The 19,255-nt window shown below is 42.3% G+C and overlaps 2 protein-coding genes across 4 annotated transcripts; one reads left to right on the top strand and one right to left on the bottom strand.

The window, feature by feature from the left end:
- The first annotated feature begins 588 nt into the window (after positions 1-588).
- Positions 589-15,987, top strand: mapk9 (mitogen-activated protein kinase 9). Of its 3 annotated transcripts, XM_069720022.1 has the most exons (13): positions 590-800; positions 1,059-1,120; positions 5,788-5,934; positions 6,820-6,949; positions 7,364-7,422; positions 7,766-7,904; positions 8,285-8,450; positions 10,338-10,409; positions 11,619-11,801; positions 12,272-12,396; positions 12,494-12,557; positions 13,579-13,650; positions 13,856-15,987. In XM_069720022.1, exons 3-13 carry the CDS (start codon positions 5,819-5,821, stop codon positions 13,990-13,992), a joined length of 1,263 nt encoding a protein of 420 aa, XP_069576123.1. In that variant the 5' UTR covers positions 590-800; positions 1,059-1,120; positions 5,788-5,818; the 3' UTR covers positions 13,993-15,987. The 3 variants fall into 3 exon arrangements, with proteins under 3 accessions (XP_069576124.1, XP_069576123.1, XP_069576122.1); XM_069720023.1 differs by lacking the exons at positions 1,059-1,120; positions 10,338-10,409 and adding an exon at positions 9,124-9,195 and having other exon boundaries at positions 589-800; XM_069720021.1 differs by lacking the exon at positions 1,059-1,120 and having other exon boundaries at positions 591-800.
- On the bottom strand, positions 14,192-18,673 carry LOC138633658 (uncharacterized). The gene is made up of 2 exons (XM_069720024.1): positions 17,465-18,673; positions 14,192-16,457 (listed from the first exon to the last, which is right to left on the bottom strand). Exons 1-2 carry the CDS (start codon positions 18,460-18,462, stop codon positions 16,220-16,222), a joined length of 1,236 nt encoding a protein of 411 aa, XP_069576125.1. The 5' UTR covers positions 18,463-18,673; the 3' UTR covers positions 14,192-16,219.
- Between the last annotated feature and the right edge of the window lie 582 nt (positions 18,674-19,255).

Genomic DNA, 19,255 nt, shown 5'->3' with positions numbered 1-19,255 from the left:
TCCACAAAATAATAAATGTCTATTTCATGTTTCCAGTGAAACCTTACAGTGCATCCAATATAGTGGTCAGGTGTAACTACTGTAAGTGCCTTTATGCCAGTAAATAAATATATATATATATATATATATATATATATATATATATATATATACAGTAGGCCTACTTATACTTTACTTGCAAAATAATTTCATTTTATTTTATTTGATAAAATTCTGCTTCAACCAATTGTAAGAGTTTACATGACATTAGTGAATCAGCAGTACTACTACTACTACTACTGCTACTACTAATAATAATAATAAATAATAATAATAATTCAGCTGTTGCTACTTTTAATTTTGGTACTTTAAGTAAACTTAAAGCTAATTGGCTTACTCACGTTCATTTGTGACTATTATTATTATTAGCTGTACTTACCACAGAAAAGGAACTGATTACTACATCCACCGTTGATCTTATATACTGATATTCTAATCAATAACCTGCAGAACAAAAAAGTTTTTCCACCAAGTTTTTTTGGAAGAAAAAAAACAACTTTGCGCCCACGTACACTCTTGCGCGATGACGTCACCCCTGTAGTCTGTCCCTGCTTGTTGTGGCGTTCCGTTCCTCCGCACCCGCCGTCCCTCCGTGTTGCCGCTGGAGTTAGCTCGGAACTGGAGGAAGGTCTATCTGTCGTGACAGCCGGGGCCGGTCGTCCTCCTTAACTTTTCCTAGTCCGGGCCGTATCTGAAAGACGAGAGTGTTTTATCTGGGTTTTCGATGCATGGGAGTGCCCTGGGAGCGGCGACGGGAGAAGGTAGGTCTCGCCTGCTGCTGCTGCTGCTGCCGCCTCCTGCCGTCCGTTGGTCCGTCGGAGCTTTCAGTTCAGCCCCGGCGGCCCGACTACCGCATTGCCGCCGATAGAATAAATAATAATACCAAAAAAAAAAAAAAAAAGACCGGTAGTGCAGGCCCCGGTAACTTTGTACCCTGCCAAACGTGAGGTGAATTCAACCCACGGTTATGTTTGTGTAACTTTGGCTGTGTGAACCGATGATTTTTCTGACTCCGCCAGAGCGACGATTGCCAGCGGCGCTGCGGCCACGGTGTGTCATACACGGGTGACTTCATACCTCGGTGTGTGTGTGTGTGTATGTATATGTGTATGTGTATGTGTGTGTGTCTCTTTTAGAGCAGGCATGCCCATGCCTGTGGAAATTACAAAATATCTCAGTTTCACCCGGCTGCTCTAACACGTATGTTCCTCACAGAGCCACGCTGATGATGCACATTCAGCTCCAATGAATGACATTTCTGTAGGCCCGGTCCGCTCAGGTCCTCAAACCTGAACCAGTTACCACCAACACAGGTGCACATGTGACGAACCCTCACCCCCCATTTAGTTTACACGGCATGTCAGAGGCATGTTAAGATCGCCGACGGAGCGCGCACCATGTGTACACTGGATTAATCTGAAGTCTGAAGCATGTTAAAACATAAACAGACTGGCACGGGTTGTTTTAGCCGACGGCACAGAGGGATGACACACAGCCAACACCACGAAAGGATGCCAAGACTGTTCATAGCTTTGTTTAAAAAAAAACGTCAAGAGCAATAAATATGGATTTTTGTAACAACAAAATTTTTACAAAGACATCTTTTGCATCTATCATCCTCTTTAAAAGGCTGGTCTTTGGTCTTAAAGCCTCATAGTGCAGCAACCGCAGCCTACATGTAGTTTTACCCACCCCTGCTGTGTTTTGTAACTCTGCTACATCAGGATGAGATGCTTGAGTCCTCAGGCCATGCTAATCTGTTATCACAGCCAGCTCACTGACTCCCATCCACCTCCCAACAGACCCAAAGGCTGGACTGGACCGAACTGGTCAGTGGCCACGATTGAGCTTGAGTTGAAGGATGGTGATGCTTTGTGTGAAGGTCACTTCTCTCATCCTCCTTCGGTATTAAAGCTAACCCAAGAATACCCTCGCACAATTATGGATTCAGGGATAGGAAAAGGGTAAGAACAATCTACAGTCCTTCTATCTTTTCATTACTTATTATTTTGTGGCACGGACGTGCAAGGCATTAAGCCCAGTGCCTCTCTGTATACGTTAGCAATACACTGGCAGCACATCACAATAGGTTGCCAGAAAGAAGCATTTAACTCAGGAACTGCCTTTTGTCAGTGGATATTGATTTGATATTTGAATGATGCCACACGTTATATCTTAATAGAGTTTCACTCCTTAATTGTTAGGTTGTTTGTTTAGTTCCAAAACCAACACCGTCCACATGTTGAAGAGCCCTTCAGCAAGGCACATCTACTCTGTTTGTGGGGAAATATAATCTGCTTTGCCAGCCAAATTTATGTCGTTTTTTTCGGGCCTTTGTAGCTACAAACTAACTTTACTTCAATGTTATCTAAATTAGTTATACGTTATTATTTTTCAGGTATTTATTGTAACCATCTAACTAAATCTAACTTTTCCTTCCTTTAAATCTTCAGTCGTTCTGTCTTGCTAAAAAAAAAAAATGAAAGTTGATCAATACTAATCGCTGGCCGAGCTTTCTCTGCAGAGAACACAGTTACTTTAAACTGACAGCTTGTCTTTGCAGTAAAACTGCTCTGAGATGCAGCGTTATTCATGTTTGGAAATGTTTAATCACAGCATTCTCAAATGAACTTGTAATTAACTTGGCAGGTTTGCCAGTAGATTTTGTGACTTGTTGAAGTGGACATTGTGATCAGCGTTATTATACAATTCATTTTGTGACCTACAGTTGTTTTGCAGGATTTGATAATTCATTATTTGGGTTTTGTTCACATTTACAGGTGTGCTTGTAAAAAAAAAAAAAAAAAAAAACAACATTCTTTTCTTCTTGTATCCTGTTTCCCTTTGATGTATCCTCCATTGTAGTGTACCTGCAATGGCCCAGGTTTCCCTTCGGGGATATTAACTTTCATCCGCACGAATCAAATCCCCTTTGAAATTAAAAAACGTCCTCAATGCCTGCTGGCCAGGACTCTAACCGGTGTCTACTCGAAGTGTCTGTCAGACTTTATTAGCTCACATGCAGTTTTCAACATTCAGTTGATCCCTGTCCCTGCATCTCTGTATCTGTGCTGGATCAACAGTACATTTAGTGGATGGTTATATCTAACTGGCAGCAAGTGAAGGATTGTGCATTCACTCTGCCTGCTGTACCTGAACAGGGTTTTGGTTTTGATTAATGGACCCTTTGTAGCTTTCTTTAGCTTGATGTGTGTGTTGTGAATCAGCAGTACAAGAGGAAAAAGTCAAAATGCCACTTTTGCCGTGCAGGTGCCGGCCAAAATTAGCAGACGCTGTATATTTCTGAAAGAGGAAGGTGTTGCAGGATGTTTGTTGCTCGAGGTCTCGTGCTGTGGCTTAGAGTTTGTGCCACCTTAGTGTCAAGGAATCTTTCATGTTATTCTAATTGAGTACAGGCCGGGCATTAGCTTGCTGTTTCTCCTGCACCTGCATTTTTGAATGATTATGTAATAAAGAAAAGCTCTGCTTACATGTCACAAATACAATAATCATCAAAAATGTATCCGTCAGTGGAGCTTTGAGGAGGCCATTGGGAAGATGGGAGAAAATCAGAAAACCAGAAAAGGGCAGAGGAGTGAGGGAATGTCGCACCATCAAAGAACCAAGACAAAGCCAAGGAAAATGGAAAGATTGAGAGAAGCATGAAGGAAATAAAGGTCTTTGCAACTCTCCCCTTGGGTGTATAGCAAGAGAGCCAGCTGGAAGTACATGTGAGAAGGAGGAGAAACAGCCAGGGGAGGAAGAAAGTAGATATAGATGAGAAGGATTCATTTTTCATCAGAGTAATGGTGTGGATGCAGACCCACACCGCCTACATTTAAAGGCATTTTTACAAATCAATATGGAGAAGAGAAAAGGCAGCATGTTTGAGAGAGATTAAAAACCCTGACTTAAAAAAAGAAACAATTTGAGAACAAAGGAGCATAAGAAGGAAACAGAAAGAATAAGATGACCAGCAGAGACTGAGGCTGGATAATACAACTAAATGAAGACATGAACATAGTGGGAAGTATCTCAACGAGATCAATAGAATAACGGAAATCCCGGAACTATTTACTTATAATTATTACAGTATTTAAACATCTTGACAGTACAGATACAGTTCATTATGTCCATATTTGCTATTTGTTTTTCTCGACCAAATTTGTATATACATTTAAAAAAAAATAATTTTAAAGAAAAGAACTGGGGTAGGGCAAAAAAATGTGACAATGAGAAGACAATCAAGGTTAGTTTTACATTAAATCTTTAAAGTTTGAATTGCGCCTGTCAAGTTTTTCTTCTTTTTTTTGCCAATAGCGATATATCTGTGAAAAATAGTATTAGCATATTATTGATTAAAGTTAAAGTTAAGCAGTTCTGAAAAAGGGGGGGGGGGATTTAAATGCAGAATTTGAAAATATAGTCCTCCACCTGCAGCTTCCCCTTTCTATCTCTGTCCTAAGCCCCCAGAAATGAAAAATAATCGTTATATTAAAATAAGAATTGGCTGCGATCAACTGACATTTTTGTCGTGATATTGAAAATACATCCACTGAAGTTACACCATTTTGTGCAACAAATGATCCATGACAATTCATTCCCCCTTCTGCCCAGTAGTCATTTCAAATCAAGGCCTTAGCAGTGAAGTTAGACACGTGCCAGTAGTTCCACCTCTACTGACTGATGAAGCTGTTTGCTCACACATGCTGTCACACTGTCACAGCAGAGACTGAGCCGCAGCTTGAGGTGTTTTCTGGGTCCATTAGATCATAACCTCTCCCCTGCCGCTTCTTTGTTTTAGCACTTTATCTGTCTGACCATGAAAATCAGTCACCGATTGTGTCATTGTTCCCCGTCACGCAGAAAAGACCAAAAACAACAAAAAAAAAAACTAAAAACGGACTCCCTTTAAGTCTTGGCTGTTTTCTGAAGGAATGACAAACAGCCGTGACTGCTCGCTGTTGCATAGCTACACGATCGTGTGTCCTCGCCCACGCACACACGCACACACACAGACGACAGCCAAGAATAATACCCCTCCACTTCCTGCCGGAGGAATCAATGCCATATTTGTTATAAACACGCAATCGGGTCACGTGTTTTATTTACATGTATGCGCTTATCCGGTGCTGATGGCCGCGCGCACACACTTGTAGTAAAGCTGTATGTATCCAAAACATAGAGAACGTGCTTGAGCCAAATGCTGCCTGCACGAGTGTGTGTGTGTGTGTGTGTGTGTGTGTGTGTGTGTGTGTGTGTGTGTGTGTGTGTGTGTGTGTGTGTGTGTGTGTGTGTGTGTGTGTGTGTGTGTGTGTGTGTGTGTGTGTGTGTTACATATGTATGTGCTAAGGCTGCGTGTGTCAGCCTGAGTTTAAAGATGGCAGTGAGAGCCTCAGGAAGTCCAAGCTGTCAGCCTCCTCTGTTCTCATGTATACACCAAAACATGAGCAGCTTCAGCTTCAACCCGCTGCTACCTTTGGTGGATGAACACATTTAGATCAGACTGGTTGACTCTAGACTGGGCTGAAAATGAGAAAAACGTTAACAGTTTAATCACCTTATCTCACTGATGTAGGCTTATTATTGTGAGAACTTGTTTACCATTGCGCCTCCCTGTTCGGAGAAAGGAGACGCCGTGTACATCTGAACTGCCTGCCATGAACTCGGTCAGGCTGTTTGGGTGTTAATCTGTTTTTCTGTGTGTGTGTGTGTGTGTGTGTGTGTGTCGTCGTCGACCCCTCGAAGACAGTGCTGGTGGTCCTGACTGTTCAGCAGGATGAGTGAGGCGGAGGGCCAGTTCTACAGCGTTCAGGTGGGAGACTCCACCTTCACTGTTCTCAAGCGCTACGAGCAGCTCCGTGCCATCGGCTCCGGGGCCCAAGGCATCGTCTGGTGAGAGCCCGTTCTTTTATTAGCTTTTTGCCGATTGTGTAATCAGCCCCGGGTTTAGTTCATATTCTGAGTTCCTCACAATTAAATAGGCATGGCCGCTGTTGCCTAATTGGCCCTTTCATAGCCAACATTTTTGACTTCTTGCTGGAGGAGAAGCACAGGTGTGAATAATAAAGTGAGTCATTGCTGAATTGGTTTCGCCACTTTAGCTCCATGAGCTGGTATTGCACATGCTGGCTCTGTATCACAATATCATGGTTTACTGGGACTCTCAAGTGGAGCTATTCCTGATGTTATTAGTAACACCTGCGATGTCCCTTCTATGACACGTTGAAATACCTGCTGGGAAAAGAACCATTATCACAAAATCACACATGCAATGTTTTGTTTTTGCTCTTCATTGAAGCTATATGATGTTTACACTGAGAACAAATAATTGGAAATCGAAATGGACGGTATGGTGGTACAGTGGTGAGGACTGTCTGCTCACAGCAAGATGATTCTGAGTTTGAACTTCAGAAATATAAACATGTTTTAAAATGTTTTCACACATCAAAACCCCCGGTGGCTGCTAGTAGGGCTTTAGACTGAAGTCTTTTCTTTTTTAATTGATTCCTCCTCTTTAGGGAATTGATTAAATGCACTTTTGCTTTGAGCAGCCTCTTTTTATGTTTAAAGTGAGAAGAGAAAAAAAAAAAAAAATCTTATGCCACTGTTTTCCTCACTTTAAAAGATAAATTACAACATGTGTTTTTTGTTGTTGTTTTTTTTCCCCTCCAGTTGATGGTAAATCAGACAAATGGTTCTCTCAGTGGGATGCATTTATTTTCTGCTTTGATAACCTTTGCCTCTCTCTGTTCCCTCCTCCATGTGTTGCGTGACCAGTTCTGCTTTAGATACAGTCCTTGGTATACCGGTGGCAGTGAAAAAGCTTTGTCGGCCCTTTCAGAACCAGACCCATGCTAAGCGGGCCTACAGGGAGCTGGTGCTACTCAAATGTGTCAACCACAAAAATGTAAGACTCACAATTTAATTCAAGACAGTTTTTGTCTGCCTGCTTGAAGATGTGTTGTACGTTGTTGTTGTTGTTGTTTTTATAGATAACGCTTAATAAGTCAGTTAAGGCAGTTATTAATGGCAATCAAATTGAATTCAACGTTTTAAAAATTGGATCCCTCTGTTGTGATTCGAGAAAACTGACTGGCAGCCAAAGCACAAAGCACTTCAATTATCTCCTAATCCGAAACAATGTACAAACTTGAGAAAAGAGAGAAGAGGGTCAGCTGCCTGCACTGCTGATAAAGTTTCGTACTCAGAGCGAGAGAATCCTAATGAACCCTCTGCCCTCAGTTGGCTCGCTCTCCACCGTGAAGTGGATGTAGATGGGAGAGTAACAGAGTGGACTAATGGGCTGTCTCTCTGCTTGCAGATCATCCGTCTGATCAATGTTTTTACGCCTCAGAAGTCCTTGGAGGAATTCCAAGACCTGTGAGTGGCAGTGGAGTGTTTTTATGACTGTAACAATCAACTCTTTGCTTTGCTTTTCCGTCAGGATTCAGAGGTTTTAGCTGAAGTGTTTTGTTTCTTTGTTTGCTTAACTAACATCCCCCTATTTACATATCAGCCTCCTCTGCTGCTCTGCTTTGCTCTGCTCTTATATTTTTTTCTACTTTCCTTTCTTTTGCCTCTGATCCTTTGTTTGCTTCTTGACTACCTTTTCTTCCTATTTCGGTGTATTTATTCCTATTATCTTCTTCCCTGCACTTGTAGCTCATAATCTACTGAAATACAATCTCCATTTCACCTTTTTCATGACCTTCTCCCTGCTCAGGTATCTGGTGATGGAGCTGATGGATGCCAGCCTATGCCAGGTGATCCACATGGACTTGGACCACGAAAGGATGTCCTACCTGCTCTACCAGATCCTGTGTGGAATCAGGCACCTGCACTCTGTTGGCATCATCCACAGGGTAAGTACCCTGTACTGAGGCAGACAATACAATTTTTACACCCTGCATAAATATCTTAAAGAGTCACTTAAATGGTCTCGCTGGTTGAAAATGTGTTGTGTCACTGCAGGGTTTGGAGGTGTATTTATTAGTATGTGAAAAGGTGACATTAGAAATGTTGTGCTTCTAATTTTGGGAGTTTAGCTTGAGCAAAAGAGCATTTCTATGATTTTAAAATGACATTGGTAACTTTTGAAGGTAATGGTAAATGCCCTCTAAAATGACTGGATTAATCTTAAACTAATCATCCTCCATCTCCTGTTTCTATAGAAACAAATAGCTCAAGTTGAATGTTTTTCACATATTACTTTGCAGAATTTCATGTATTTCTTTCCCTTCAGGACCTGAAGCCCAGTAACATTGTGGTGAAGTCAGATTGCACTCTGAAGATCTTGGACTTTGGCCTGGCGAGGACGGCCTGCACGAACTTCATGATGACCCCCTACGTGGTGACCAGATACTACCGCGCCCCGGAGGTCATTCTGGGCATGAAGTATAAGGAGAATGGTGAGTGTAACCAAGCATCTGACTTGTAATGGTAGATTTAAAGAATGTATTTCTCTGAAACATGAATAGGATCTGACAGAAAGATGAAACATTATAGCTTTACTGCTAAGACCACATTGGCATACAACACTGCTCCGTCCCATTACAATTATTTCATAATTTAGCCTGAACAAAGGGGGACTGTGATTGTTTGATGTGACTATATATGTCCATGTAATGCTGTCATGTGTTGATAGGAAGGAAATGATGAACAGATCAGGATTCATAAATTCTGCCTCTTCCCTGGAACTCTTCATGCTCTTGAGGTTTTTGTCCTTTTTGAGCAATTGTTGATTCTGTTTTGTTTTGTTTTCTTCTAATTGAATGCTTCATTAACATATGTTAACTCTGGTTCCCTGTGGAACCTGGTACAGTATAACGAAGAACCATCGATACAGATTAATATTGACTTTAGATTTAGAAACAGTACTATGATCACATGTTTTCTCCAACAGACTCAGTTGCAGTATTTGAATGAGCAAAGAAGCTGAACAGATGGTGCAACCTTGTTGTTGCCTACAGTACACAATCGCAAGTCTCTGATCCAGTTGTGCTCTTGCTGGTTTCAAGTTTGGCTTTATTAGCGTTTGACGACTCCAATGAATGTATTTACTATGCCGCTACTTTGCTGCAGTGGACCTGTGGTCAGTTGGCTGCATAATGGCTGAAATGATCTCTCACAAAGTCCTCTTCTCCGGAAAGGACTGTATCCTTCCTTGTTTGTCTCCCTCAACTTACCAGCTGTTTTCTCTAAGCTGTAGCTGAAGACACTGAGATGCCGTTTATTCAGGTCGTTAAAACGCATCCAAGAGAGGGAAACAAAAGTTGAACAAATATGAATCCTTTATTTCAGAGTGTACTCCACATAGGACCATGTAAGTGTGCAATATATCCACTGCAGTCGAGCCAAAGTAACAAAGTAACCAAAAGAGAGAGTCTGGTAATTCAAATCCTTCCTGAACTAGCTTAACTACGAGGCGGTTGATTAAACATGAACCGTCACATTCGGTTAGGATTACCAACCAGGAAAGACCAATCAGACTTTTCTGTGACTTTGCTTAAATATGAAACTCCTTTTTGCCAAGTTAAGAGTGTCTAATCTGTTAAAGCAGACACAATATAATAGCGTAACCTGTGCAGTGTTTATGATTTATGTAACGTTTGTGTGGACTTGGCCTTGAGTTTTCTGTAGAGACTTTATTGGCGAGAGAGAGAGAGAGAGAGAGAGATGGCTTTTAGTTCCAGTGAACCAGAGGGAAGAGAGACGTTAATGGCTATTTGCCACTTATAAACACTCTCAAGCAAACAGTCAACTTGGGGGAGAGAGAGAGAGAGAGAGAGTGACACTAACTATGTCCTCCTCTGCTAAGCGCATGCACACTCACGCAGGGAAAGTGAGGGAGAGAGCAACAGCTGTGTAAACCGATAAGCAGAGCTGAGGAGAATGGCCTGGAAGGCTGCAACTGGTTCCCGAGCCAGAGAGTGAAAAGGAGGCCTAGCTGAAGATGAATATGATGAAAGCATCAGGCCGTGGTGCAGCATGAGAGAGAAAGAGAGCTAGTGTTTTGCATTTCAATGTTTGTCATTTGCAGTTAAACCACGGAGCATGTTGGTCATCTGTGCAGCCATGTCATTTTACTGTCCCTCTGGTGTGTTTTATATCGTCGATGTTATGTGATCATTTTTATTTAATATCTTTTTGTGTGTGTGTGTGTGTGTGTGTGTGTGTGTGTGTGTGTGTGTGTGTGTGTGTGTGTGTGTGTGTGTGTGTGTGTGTGTGTGTGTGTGTGTGTGTGTGTGTGTGTGTATTTGTGTGTGTGTGTTTGCTTGTGTGTTCTCTGTTCCCAGTGGACATCTGGTCAGTGGGGTGTATCATGGGAGAGATGGTAAAGGGCAGCGTCATCTTCCAGGGCACCGATCGTATCCTTCACCTGCTCTCATCGTCTCTTTGCCACTTCTTGTCCCTCTTCTTTCATCTTTCATTCTCCACGAAGTTCCTCGTCTTACGGTTATCCTCGCACACTTCGTGTTACCCCCTATTAACATTATCTGTTGAATAGATCCACCACAGATTTACAGCAGACCTAAGTTTAGACAAATATCTTGTGTGATCGCTGTCCTCTTCAATCGTTATTAATCTGTATTCTTGTTGTTCAGTTACTTTTAATCTCCTTAATTGATAGAAAGAATCAAATCGAAGTGATTGAAATCATTTGCATTTATATTGGCTGTGTCTCTGTTTCTAATGGATTTGGTCACTTCACTCACCACACTACCAGCTTCAGTTGCGCTGTACATTCACAGCCAAGTAGCTGAGAGCGGATGCATTGCGCAAGTGTGATTCCAGGTTAGATTGCTTTTCATCCTGGGAGGTAATTTACCTTCTACATTTGTAAGCCAGCAGGTCGTTTATATCTGTATTTTTAACTATGTTAAAATGGTGTCAGGGATTGTAATGTCACTCTGTTGTTCGGTTTGTTCGGGCCACCACATTAGACTAGACTAAAATATCTCAGCGTCCACTCGGTGGTCTGACACAGAATTTAAACAATGGGCCCTTCAGTCCTGACTTCACATATCTATACTGACTTTTCTTTTTTGCGCCACCTCGTAGTTGTGAGGACACCTACAGATGGATTGGCATTGAATTCAGTACACAAATTCAGGTTTCCCTGAGTATTACCAACTGTAATAGCTGGTAATACTCTGATTCAAAGCACCGTCGCCGGGTCTGCACTTAAATTTGTCCTATTGTCAGGTTCAAGAACAAATATCTTTCCCGTTAAACTCAGCTGTACTTTTTGTGCTAATAAGATGGTGAACATGGTAAATATTAAACTTGCTTCACGTCAGCTTGTTGTGAGCATGCTGGTACTAGCATTTACAGTTGCTCGAAGCACCACTGTGCCTGTTAGCCCCACAAAGCTGTTAGTATGAATGTAGACTTGGTCTTGTTTTGCTGTTTTCTGCACTGAATGTTGTGGATATTTATTCATGTTATACAAAATGCATTCATTTCATGTACTCACTTGATTCTGGGCCTTTTCATATGTTCCTGTCTTTTGCTTACACAATGAATTAATGCCCCATAATGCAACTGGATTTTTCCATAACAAGTGTGTTGTTTAGACATCGATCAGTGGAATAAGGTGATTGAGGTTCTTGGCACACCCAGTTTGGAGTTCATGAACCGACTGATGGAGACCGTGAGGAACTATGTGATGAATAAGCCACAGTATCCTGGCGTCAGCTTCGCCGACCTCTTCCCGGACTGGGCATTTCCTTCTGACTCAGAACATGACAAATTGAAAAGTAAGAACCTTTAGATACTAAATGAAACTTAAACTTCATTTTAAAGGCATGTAGTTACAGTGTGATACCATAAATACCTTGAAATATTGCCAAATTATTTTTTTTTTACTCTCTTTAGGACTGCCTTAATGTACAGATTTGAATAATAAAAAAATAAAAAAAAGGCATTTGTCTGCAGTGTATTGACATAACAAGACATTTCCCTATAAAAGTACAGACACACAAAAGCTGAGAACTCCTTATACAACCAGCTCACAGAATGACCACGCAAGTCAAAGAGGTTCTGCCCTAATCTATGACATTTAGAGTTAAAGATCACATCACTGAAACAAAAGAACAAATCTTGACGTTGCCAGGGATGTTACGCAACACCGCGATTCAGTTATCATGAAGACCACTTAAAAATAAATGATGTCAGAGTGTAGGCCTGTTTCCATAGTGACACTGCCCTTCCTGTGTTGCCATAACAGCGGGTCAAGCACGGGACTTGCTTTCCAAAATGCTGGTCATCGATCCTGAATGCCGCATCTCTGTAGAAGAGGCCCTCAACCACCCCTACATTCACGTGTGGTACGACCCTGCAGAGGCAGACGCGGTGAGGAAGCTGGTCCATTCAAGTGGCGGTACACTTAATCAGAGCAGTGGCTACTTGTGACTTTGCCCTGATATATGCATTTCCTTTTGTTCCACAGCCTCCTCCCCAGATTTCAGATAAGCAGCTGGAGGAGAGAGAGCACACCATCGAGCAATGGAAAGGTAGGACACACTGCCCTCTAGGGAAACAAAAGTAGCAAAGCACTGTAGCTCACAGCTGCATTTTAAGTACAATCGTACAGGAACCTTGTTTTAGAATCACATTTCTACCATGTCTAGTTGTGGATAGACGGTGAAAAGTCGTCTTTATTCGTTGTGACTTTTCGCATGAAAGTCCCGACACCAGTACAGGAAGTTTGTTTGTGCTGAACACTGATAGAGTGTACCTGAGAAATAGAGCTGCTTAATCCTTACAGGCATTAATGTAAATGAATTCAACAACCTAAAAATAAAAAAACAAGCTCTGTGATTCATTCTGTGTTCAGTTGTGGCAGAACGAGAGAGACAGGTCAGTTACCAATGCAACAAGCTGTTTTAATGTTGATCTGTGTAGGTTACAAATGCACCATAATCATTATTTTATCAACAAAAATGTTTCCTCATTTACAGTTACTGAAGCTTTTCAACGTTATCATAAAAAAAATTTTTTTAAAAACATGCCACTGGAAGTTACAAGGTTTATGGGTTATCATGGCAATTAGGCTAAAACTCATCTCACTTTCCTGTGTCATTTTGAACATACAATATGTGTTGAATTACATTTGTAAGAGAAATGCACAGTGTTTTTGTGCATTTCTGTAAGTTCAGAAAATAAAAAAGAGATGAGAACTAAAACATTTACAGTGATTGCATTAGAAAAAAAAGATCTAAATAAAAAGAAATCACTTTATTTTTCCGCGACTTGTAATATTTCTGAGTTCCTGCAATTTGACCACGTAATAATTCCAATACAACGTTGCAAATTTCATCGCAATTTTTTTAGAAAAGCCACCGCAAAGTCAAGCGTTATTGATCGCAACAGTCACAAAATAACTCCTGGAGGTACAGAGCAATTGATGACATTTTGATGAAGAGCGGATGGCAGAACCACCGAGGTAAATATTGTCATAGAAGCTCCAACCATTCTGCACTTAAGGCTTCACTCCGAGCTCACACTGATGCCACCTAACGTTTCTGTCCGCAGAACTTATTTATGAAGAGGTGATTGACTGGGAGGAGAGGAACAAGAATGGTCTGATGAAAGAAGATTGCTCAGGTACGTACATGCACCATATTTATTCATTATCAGCTAGATTGTCAGGAGAAGACATGTATCCTGAAATCTGCCCTTGTGGTCACTTCTGTCCCACTAAAACCGTACCAGAAATGCACTGCATTAGGTCTAAATATTGCTCTTGACTACAGAAGCACCTAAACTTTTTTATTGTCTCGCTCATTCCATTGTGTATGCCCTGAATCAGATGCCGTGTCGGGTTCAGCCTCTCAGTCCTCCTCAGCCAACGACATCTCGTCCATGTCCACGGAGCACACCCTGGCCTCGGACACAGACAGCAGCAGCATTGACACACTGACAGGACCGCTGGACGAGAGTCAGTGAACGCAGTCCATTACCACGTGTCCATCATTCTGCCTGCCTCAGTCCTCCTTCCCATTTACAATATCCAAATATCAATCAAAACATCACCTGCCTTTTTATTTTTTTACCCCCTCATTACCTCCTTTTTATTTTTTTGTTGTGTTTTCTTCTGTCCTCTTTAACCTTATGAAACAGGTCTATTTTTCTATTTTCTTTCCCCCCACCCCCGGGTTTTGGTGGATCTTGTTGATCTTCTTCAAACTTTATTCGGGACTGCTGCCTAGAGGTCAAAGCTATCTGTGCTGTCTGTTGTGTCAAAAGGCTTATCTTTCCCTTCTTGGTGGATGTTTAACTTGATCATGTACATGTGGCGTATGCATCCATATTGATTTACAGGTTACCAGGAGTAGGTGGGGGATTGTTGTTTGTTCTGTATGCCTGTATTTGAATAGTTTTATTTTTTTGGAAAGCATTAAGTTTAGACCAGAGTTTATTGTCGTCAAATTAGAGCAGAAACACATGAAACATAGACCACAGCTGCTAGCTGCTCTCATGCATGTTACGCCAAAAAGAACAAAAGCTTACCATCAATTGATCGCATCAACTATCTGATGTTCATCTGATGATCTTAAGTTGGATCGTATGTTTAGCACGCTCAAAGTAGTGCAGATCTCCGCTGTGGTGCTTTCTGCAAATTAGTTTTTTTTTTTTATCAATTGGCTTGAGTGATGTGGATTTTGAGCTTATACTCCTGACAGCTAGGGGGAGCTGTGGTTGCAGTGTTACAGTTTTTATTTCCTGATATAATGTACTGTATGAAAAGATGTCAACATGTGACACTCCTAGTGGCTATAGACCCTTTCATTACAAATAGATAAGGTGTGCTTGTTTTTTTTATTAAGAAATTCAACATATCTGTAGCGTTATATTAATATTGCAGTCACCCCTATTTGACCTAAGGTACTGACTATCAATGTGTATATTAAAAGTAGATCATAATCCAGTAAATCTGGAAGAGGCAAAAAGATTCATGTATTTATTTTTTTTGAGTTCTTGCAAAATGTTGCACACAACCACAGTGAAGCCCATGGAAATTAAGCCTCGTCAACACATTTCACTGTCAAACAAAAGTGAGGGCTGCTCCTTTTCTAAACCATTCCATCAGTGCTAGAAACGTTACAAATCAATAATGACATCAGACAACATGTAGGACACATATAAAGGCAGTAAAACACAGAAATGGTGTTTAACGTGCATGAAGGCGTGACGCCTATAAGATACCGTAGTTCTTGTCATAAAGAGAAATCCGTTCAGGTCCGTCGTTTTACTTACAGTACCTCGATGTTCTTGGTTCTGAAAGCTTGTTGTATTTTTTTTTATTTTTTTTTGCCTCGTAAGCCTGTATGTGTTATCAAACTGTAATGTGCAGCACTCTTCCTTTTAAATCTCCTCTAAATTGTCCCGAAAGACAGGCTGCAGAGGAAAAGTCTACAGAGAACGTTTGCTCAGCAACAAAACAGCAGACATGTGGTGGTTGAAAATGTGAATGAGACTGTGGAGTCCTGAATCAGAATCTGGTCCATTCAAGTCGAGATTGAAACGTCATGATGAACCCCGGAAATGGACTGCGGCGCTGCTTTTTTGCATAACTGATTGCACAGTGTGACGGACATGCAGAAATATGACACGACGGATTCACTGAGGACTTTTATGCACGGTGTTGTACACATCCATGACCTTATTCTTTCAGTCATGCCTTAAACAACCTGACGAGTGGCCAAATCGCTCTCTAAAATCTTAGCAGATAAAGACTGAGCACCAACGTGCTCAGAACATCTTGTGTATTTATCATGTTTCCAAAAAAAAACCAAACAGCACCATTGTAAACACTGTAAATCTCACAGTTTGTTTCTCCTTTTATTTCCAGAGATGTCCTATGTGATTGCAATGACCACAATATTATCACTTGGCCAACATCTTTTGCTCATACTCAGCTAATAAAGTGGACATCAGTGATTTTTTTTTTTTTCTTTTTCTTTCATTGACTTTGTTTTGTGGAGTTCTCAGATTCTTTACGAGAAAATAACTTTGCATAGCTGTAACCTTTCCCAGATATGAAAGAACATTTTCGACATCATGACGTGAAAAACTATAAACGACCCTAGCTAGAATTTAAAGACTTCTGGTGCTTTTCTACCCTTTGCACACACACTGTTCATATCATCAAACCCCATTCACGTAATCTTTCTCAAAAGCTCTTGACGATGTGTTCTGTCTTCTTTGCCTCGTTGTTGAGCTCTCCGAAGGTGTCAAAGAACTGCTCCATCTCCCTCTGAAGCGTCGCGTTGCGCAGCTCAGCGGCGGTCCGACCCCTTTCAGACTCCACGATCTTAGCCTGGACAACCTGGTACCAGTGCCTCTGCTGCGCGAGGTTCGTCTTCAGACGAATTACCTCCACCTGCAGCTCTTCATTTCTCTGCTCCAGGCTGAAGACGTGATGGGGGAGGAAGGGAGGACGACAACATTATTAATTTACTGGGTCTATGTGAAAGGCTGAGAGCTGGGTTGAACTATTGCACCAATGAGGGGGAGAGGATCGTGGATTTGTGAGTGAAACTGCAGTAGTTTCTTTTTTTTGTAGTTTTAATTCTGCCTGATGTACTTAGAAAGTCAAAAGGTGGATAAGACAGTTAAGCTGTAGGATTCAATCTGTCTCCTTGTCAAGCTGAAATAATTGTCGTACCGTCTTGTCCTTGCCAACGAGTACAAATGCATGACCTTACACTGAGACTTGCTCTATCTATATCAGTAATAAATGAGGTATGTGTTGTGTCTAGGTCAGCAGCATGGCCCCTTAAATTAGCTCTCTTTCCAGTGTCATGAGCTGTTTTTCTATATGCCAACCACACAGGGCTGCTTTTTTTTTTTTTTTTTTTACACCAACCAGCTGTTAACTTGTACAAAACTGGACTCTTTTAGCTTGCTGGTGAAAAAACACATAGACAGAACAAATACGTCCATTTCCACTCTAGACTTAAAACACAAAGCTACATAGTTGTTGTTTTTTATTACTTAATACAACCAATATTTGCATCATAGTGCAGCATGGGAGACTAGTGTGAAACTTTAAAGGAATTTAATCAGAGCTTGGTGCTCTGTGAACCAAACAGGATACAGGGTGAAGCCAGAAGTCAACCAAGGAAACAAAACAGCATAGCTGAGTGGACACACACACACACACACACACACACACACACACACACACACACTTTCTTAGCCTGGGAACACTGTTACCCTTCACTGAAAATACACCACAGGCTGGAAAATTCTCCTACTTAAGTCAGTGAACTGAAAGTGTAATATTGCAGCAGAGAGCACAAGCACAGTCTATTTGAGACATTTTGTGTCTCTTTTACGTGGTGTGATTAATCTCGTTATGTAATTACGTGTACTGTGTGGTTGTAGATAGAAATGCAAGACAAAACAAAATTACCTGATTATCCGGGCGTCGTACTCCTCCCTCTGCCTGACTATCTGCTGCTGGAGGCTGGTGAGGAGGCTGCGAAGCGCACTGGCAGAGGGGTCAGCCAGGGGTACTGGAGGGGGCACCCTGGGAGACCATGTTGGCTGCTTCGGTTGCTGGGCATGAGCGGGTTGCCACGCAGCCTGGCACACAGTTGGGCCTAGCTGAGGGGAACTTGCTGTGCGCTGTTGAGGAGATGACATCGAGAGCTGGGGATGCAGCATCGGGTCCCCCTGCATGAATCCACAGGATCCTGAGTCCGGCTCTGACTCCTGTTCATGCTCCTTGTCTTGGTTTGGATTCTGGTCCTGGTTGCTAGAAGAACTTTTAGCAAGGATGATCTCACAAGAAGACCAGGGGCTTATCTCTTCACTCGCACTGTCACCCTCCATCAGTCCATGCATCTGTTCTGAGGCTCCTGCTTGGTACATCTGCTCCTGCAAGTGTTCCTGCAGGCTAGTTTCCATGCCAAAGACCTCCTGGAGGCTGTCGGTTGTTGCAGCGTCAGGGAGGTTATCATACAGAGACAGAGCACTCCGGTGCTCCTCACTCTGTGACGGGCTGGGACTTTGGTTTACATTAGCTCTGTCCTCTACTCCCCAGATACATCCTTGCTCCCCTCCTCTCCCTCCTCCTCTTGCTCTGTTTGTGCCTGGGCCCAGCTCTGCTTCCCAGGCCTGTCTTCCCAGGCCTCCTCCCCAGCTGCAGTCGCTATGATCTGGCCATGGGCCAGGTCCTCTTCTCCCACTGACCACTGTCTGAGGCTCAGCCACAGTTGGGGTCAGACCAGGCAGAGGGCTGCAGGGGCCAGGGAGTCTGGTTACAGCAGGGAACACAACCCTAATCTCCATTTCCTTTAGCCTGGCCCTCTCTTGCTGCGCAAAAGGTGGGCAGTTGTCGTACAGGGGATCCGGGGAGCAGGAGCTGGCTGTGGTGGGGGTCTCAGTAAGAAGACAGTGCAGCTCCATGGTCCAAGCAGGCACATGGGGGTGCTGAGAGCCTCAGATATCTGCCCTCCCCTTTTCTGTCTGCTGTAATTTGGGATTAAAGGCTTGCACTGTGTCTTTGTGAGCGTAGTATGGAGCTTCCCCCCTTGCCAGGTGCTGATATGTCGTTGGGAGAGGAAGGTGTAGGAGCCCTCCTCCCCTTTGGCTGGCTCTCTACTGTGCCTTTGACAGTACTGCCTAATGGCAGGCAGGTTATAATGTGGGTGTAGCCAATATGTGTGCAAGTCTTTAAGCAGGACTGACATCAGCTGTTACTTTAGCACAGCTTCTGGGGGAGGGACCAGGGTGTAATATAGTCAGTCTCATTCCTAAAGACAGTCACACATAAATGGAACCACAGAAATAGATGGTGGCCGTGGGCAAAAGTGTGAAACACACAATGAAAGCCATAATCTGCACACACTATTTGTGCAATAAAAACAGACAAGGCCACCAGATTAAATTTCTGATTTTTAAAAAAAAATTTTTTTATCATATAATGGTTAAAGAAATGCTGCAGTCCCTACAAAAGTTGGGGACTCACATCATTTTCAGACGCACCAAACCATTCAGTGACCACTCCTGTCCTGATGCAGTGCATCTTGCATTGTATCACGGGAGTATTTTGTCATTCATTTATGAGCAGTTCAGGGTTGATTTTAACCCTGTTGAACAGAGTCATAACTCTTCAGGTCATTACGCATGGCTGCCTCAGTAGCATATTTAAAGTGCCTGTTTGGATTATTTGAGAACATGAAGGTGTCTCAACAGGCAC

Source organism: Brachyistius frenatus, unplaced genomic scaffold (assembly GCF_029030835.1).
Source record: "Brachyistius frenatus isolate BFR_SWC_R1_liver_20210118 unplaced genomic scaffold, ASM2903083v1 Contig_229, whole genome shotgun sequence".
NCBI classification, from domain to species: Eukaryota; Metazoa; Chordata; class Actinopteri; family Embiotocidae; genus Brachyistius; species Brachyistius frenatus.
The sequence above is the reverse complement of the archived record's forward strand: the minus strand, read 5'-3'. Positions and strand labels throughout refer to the sequence as shown.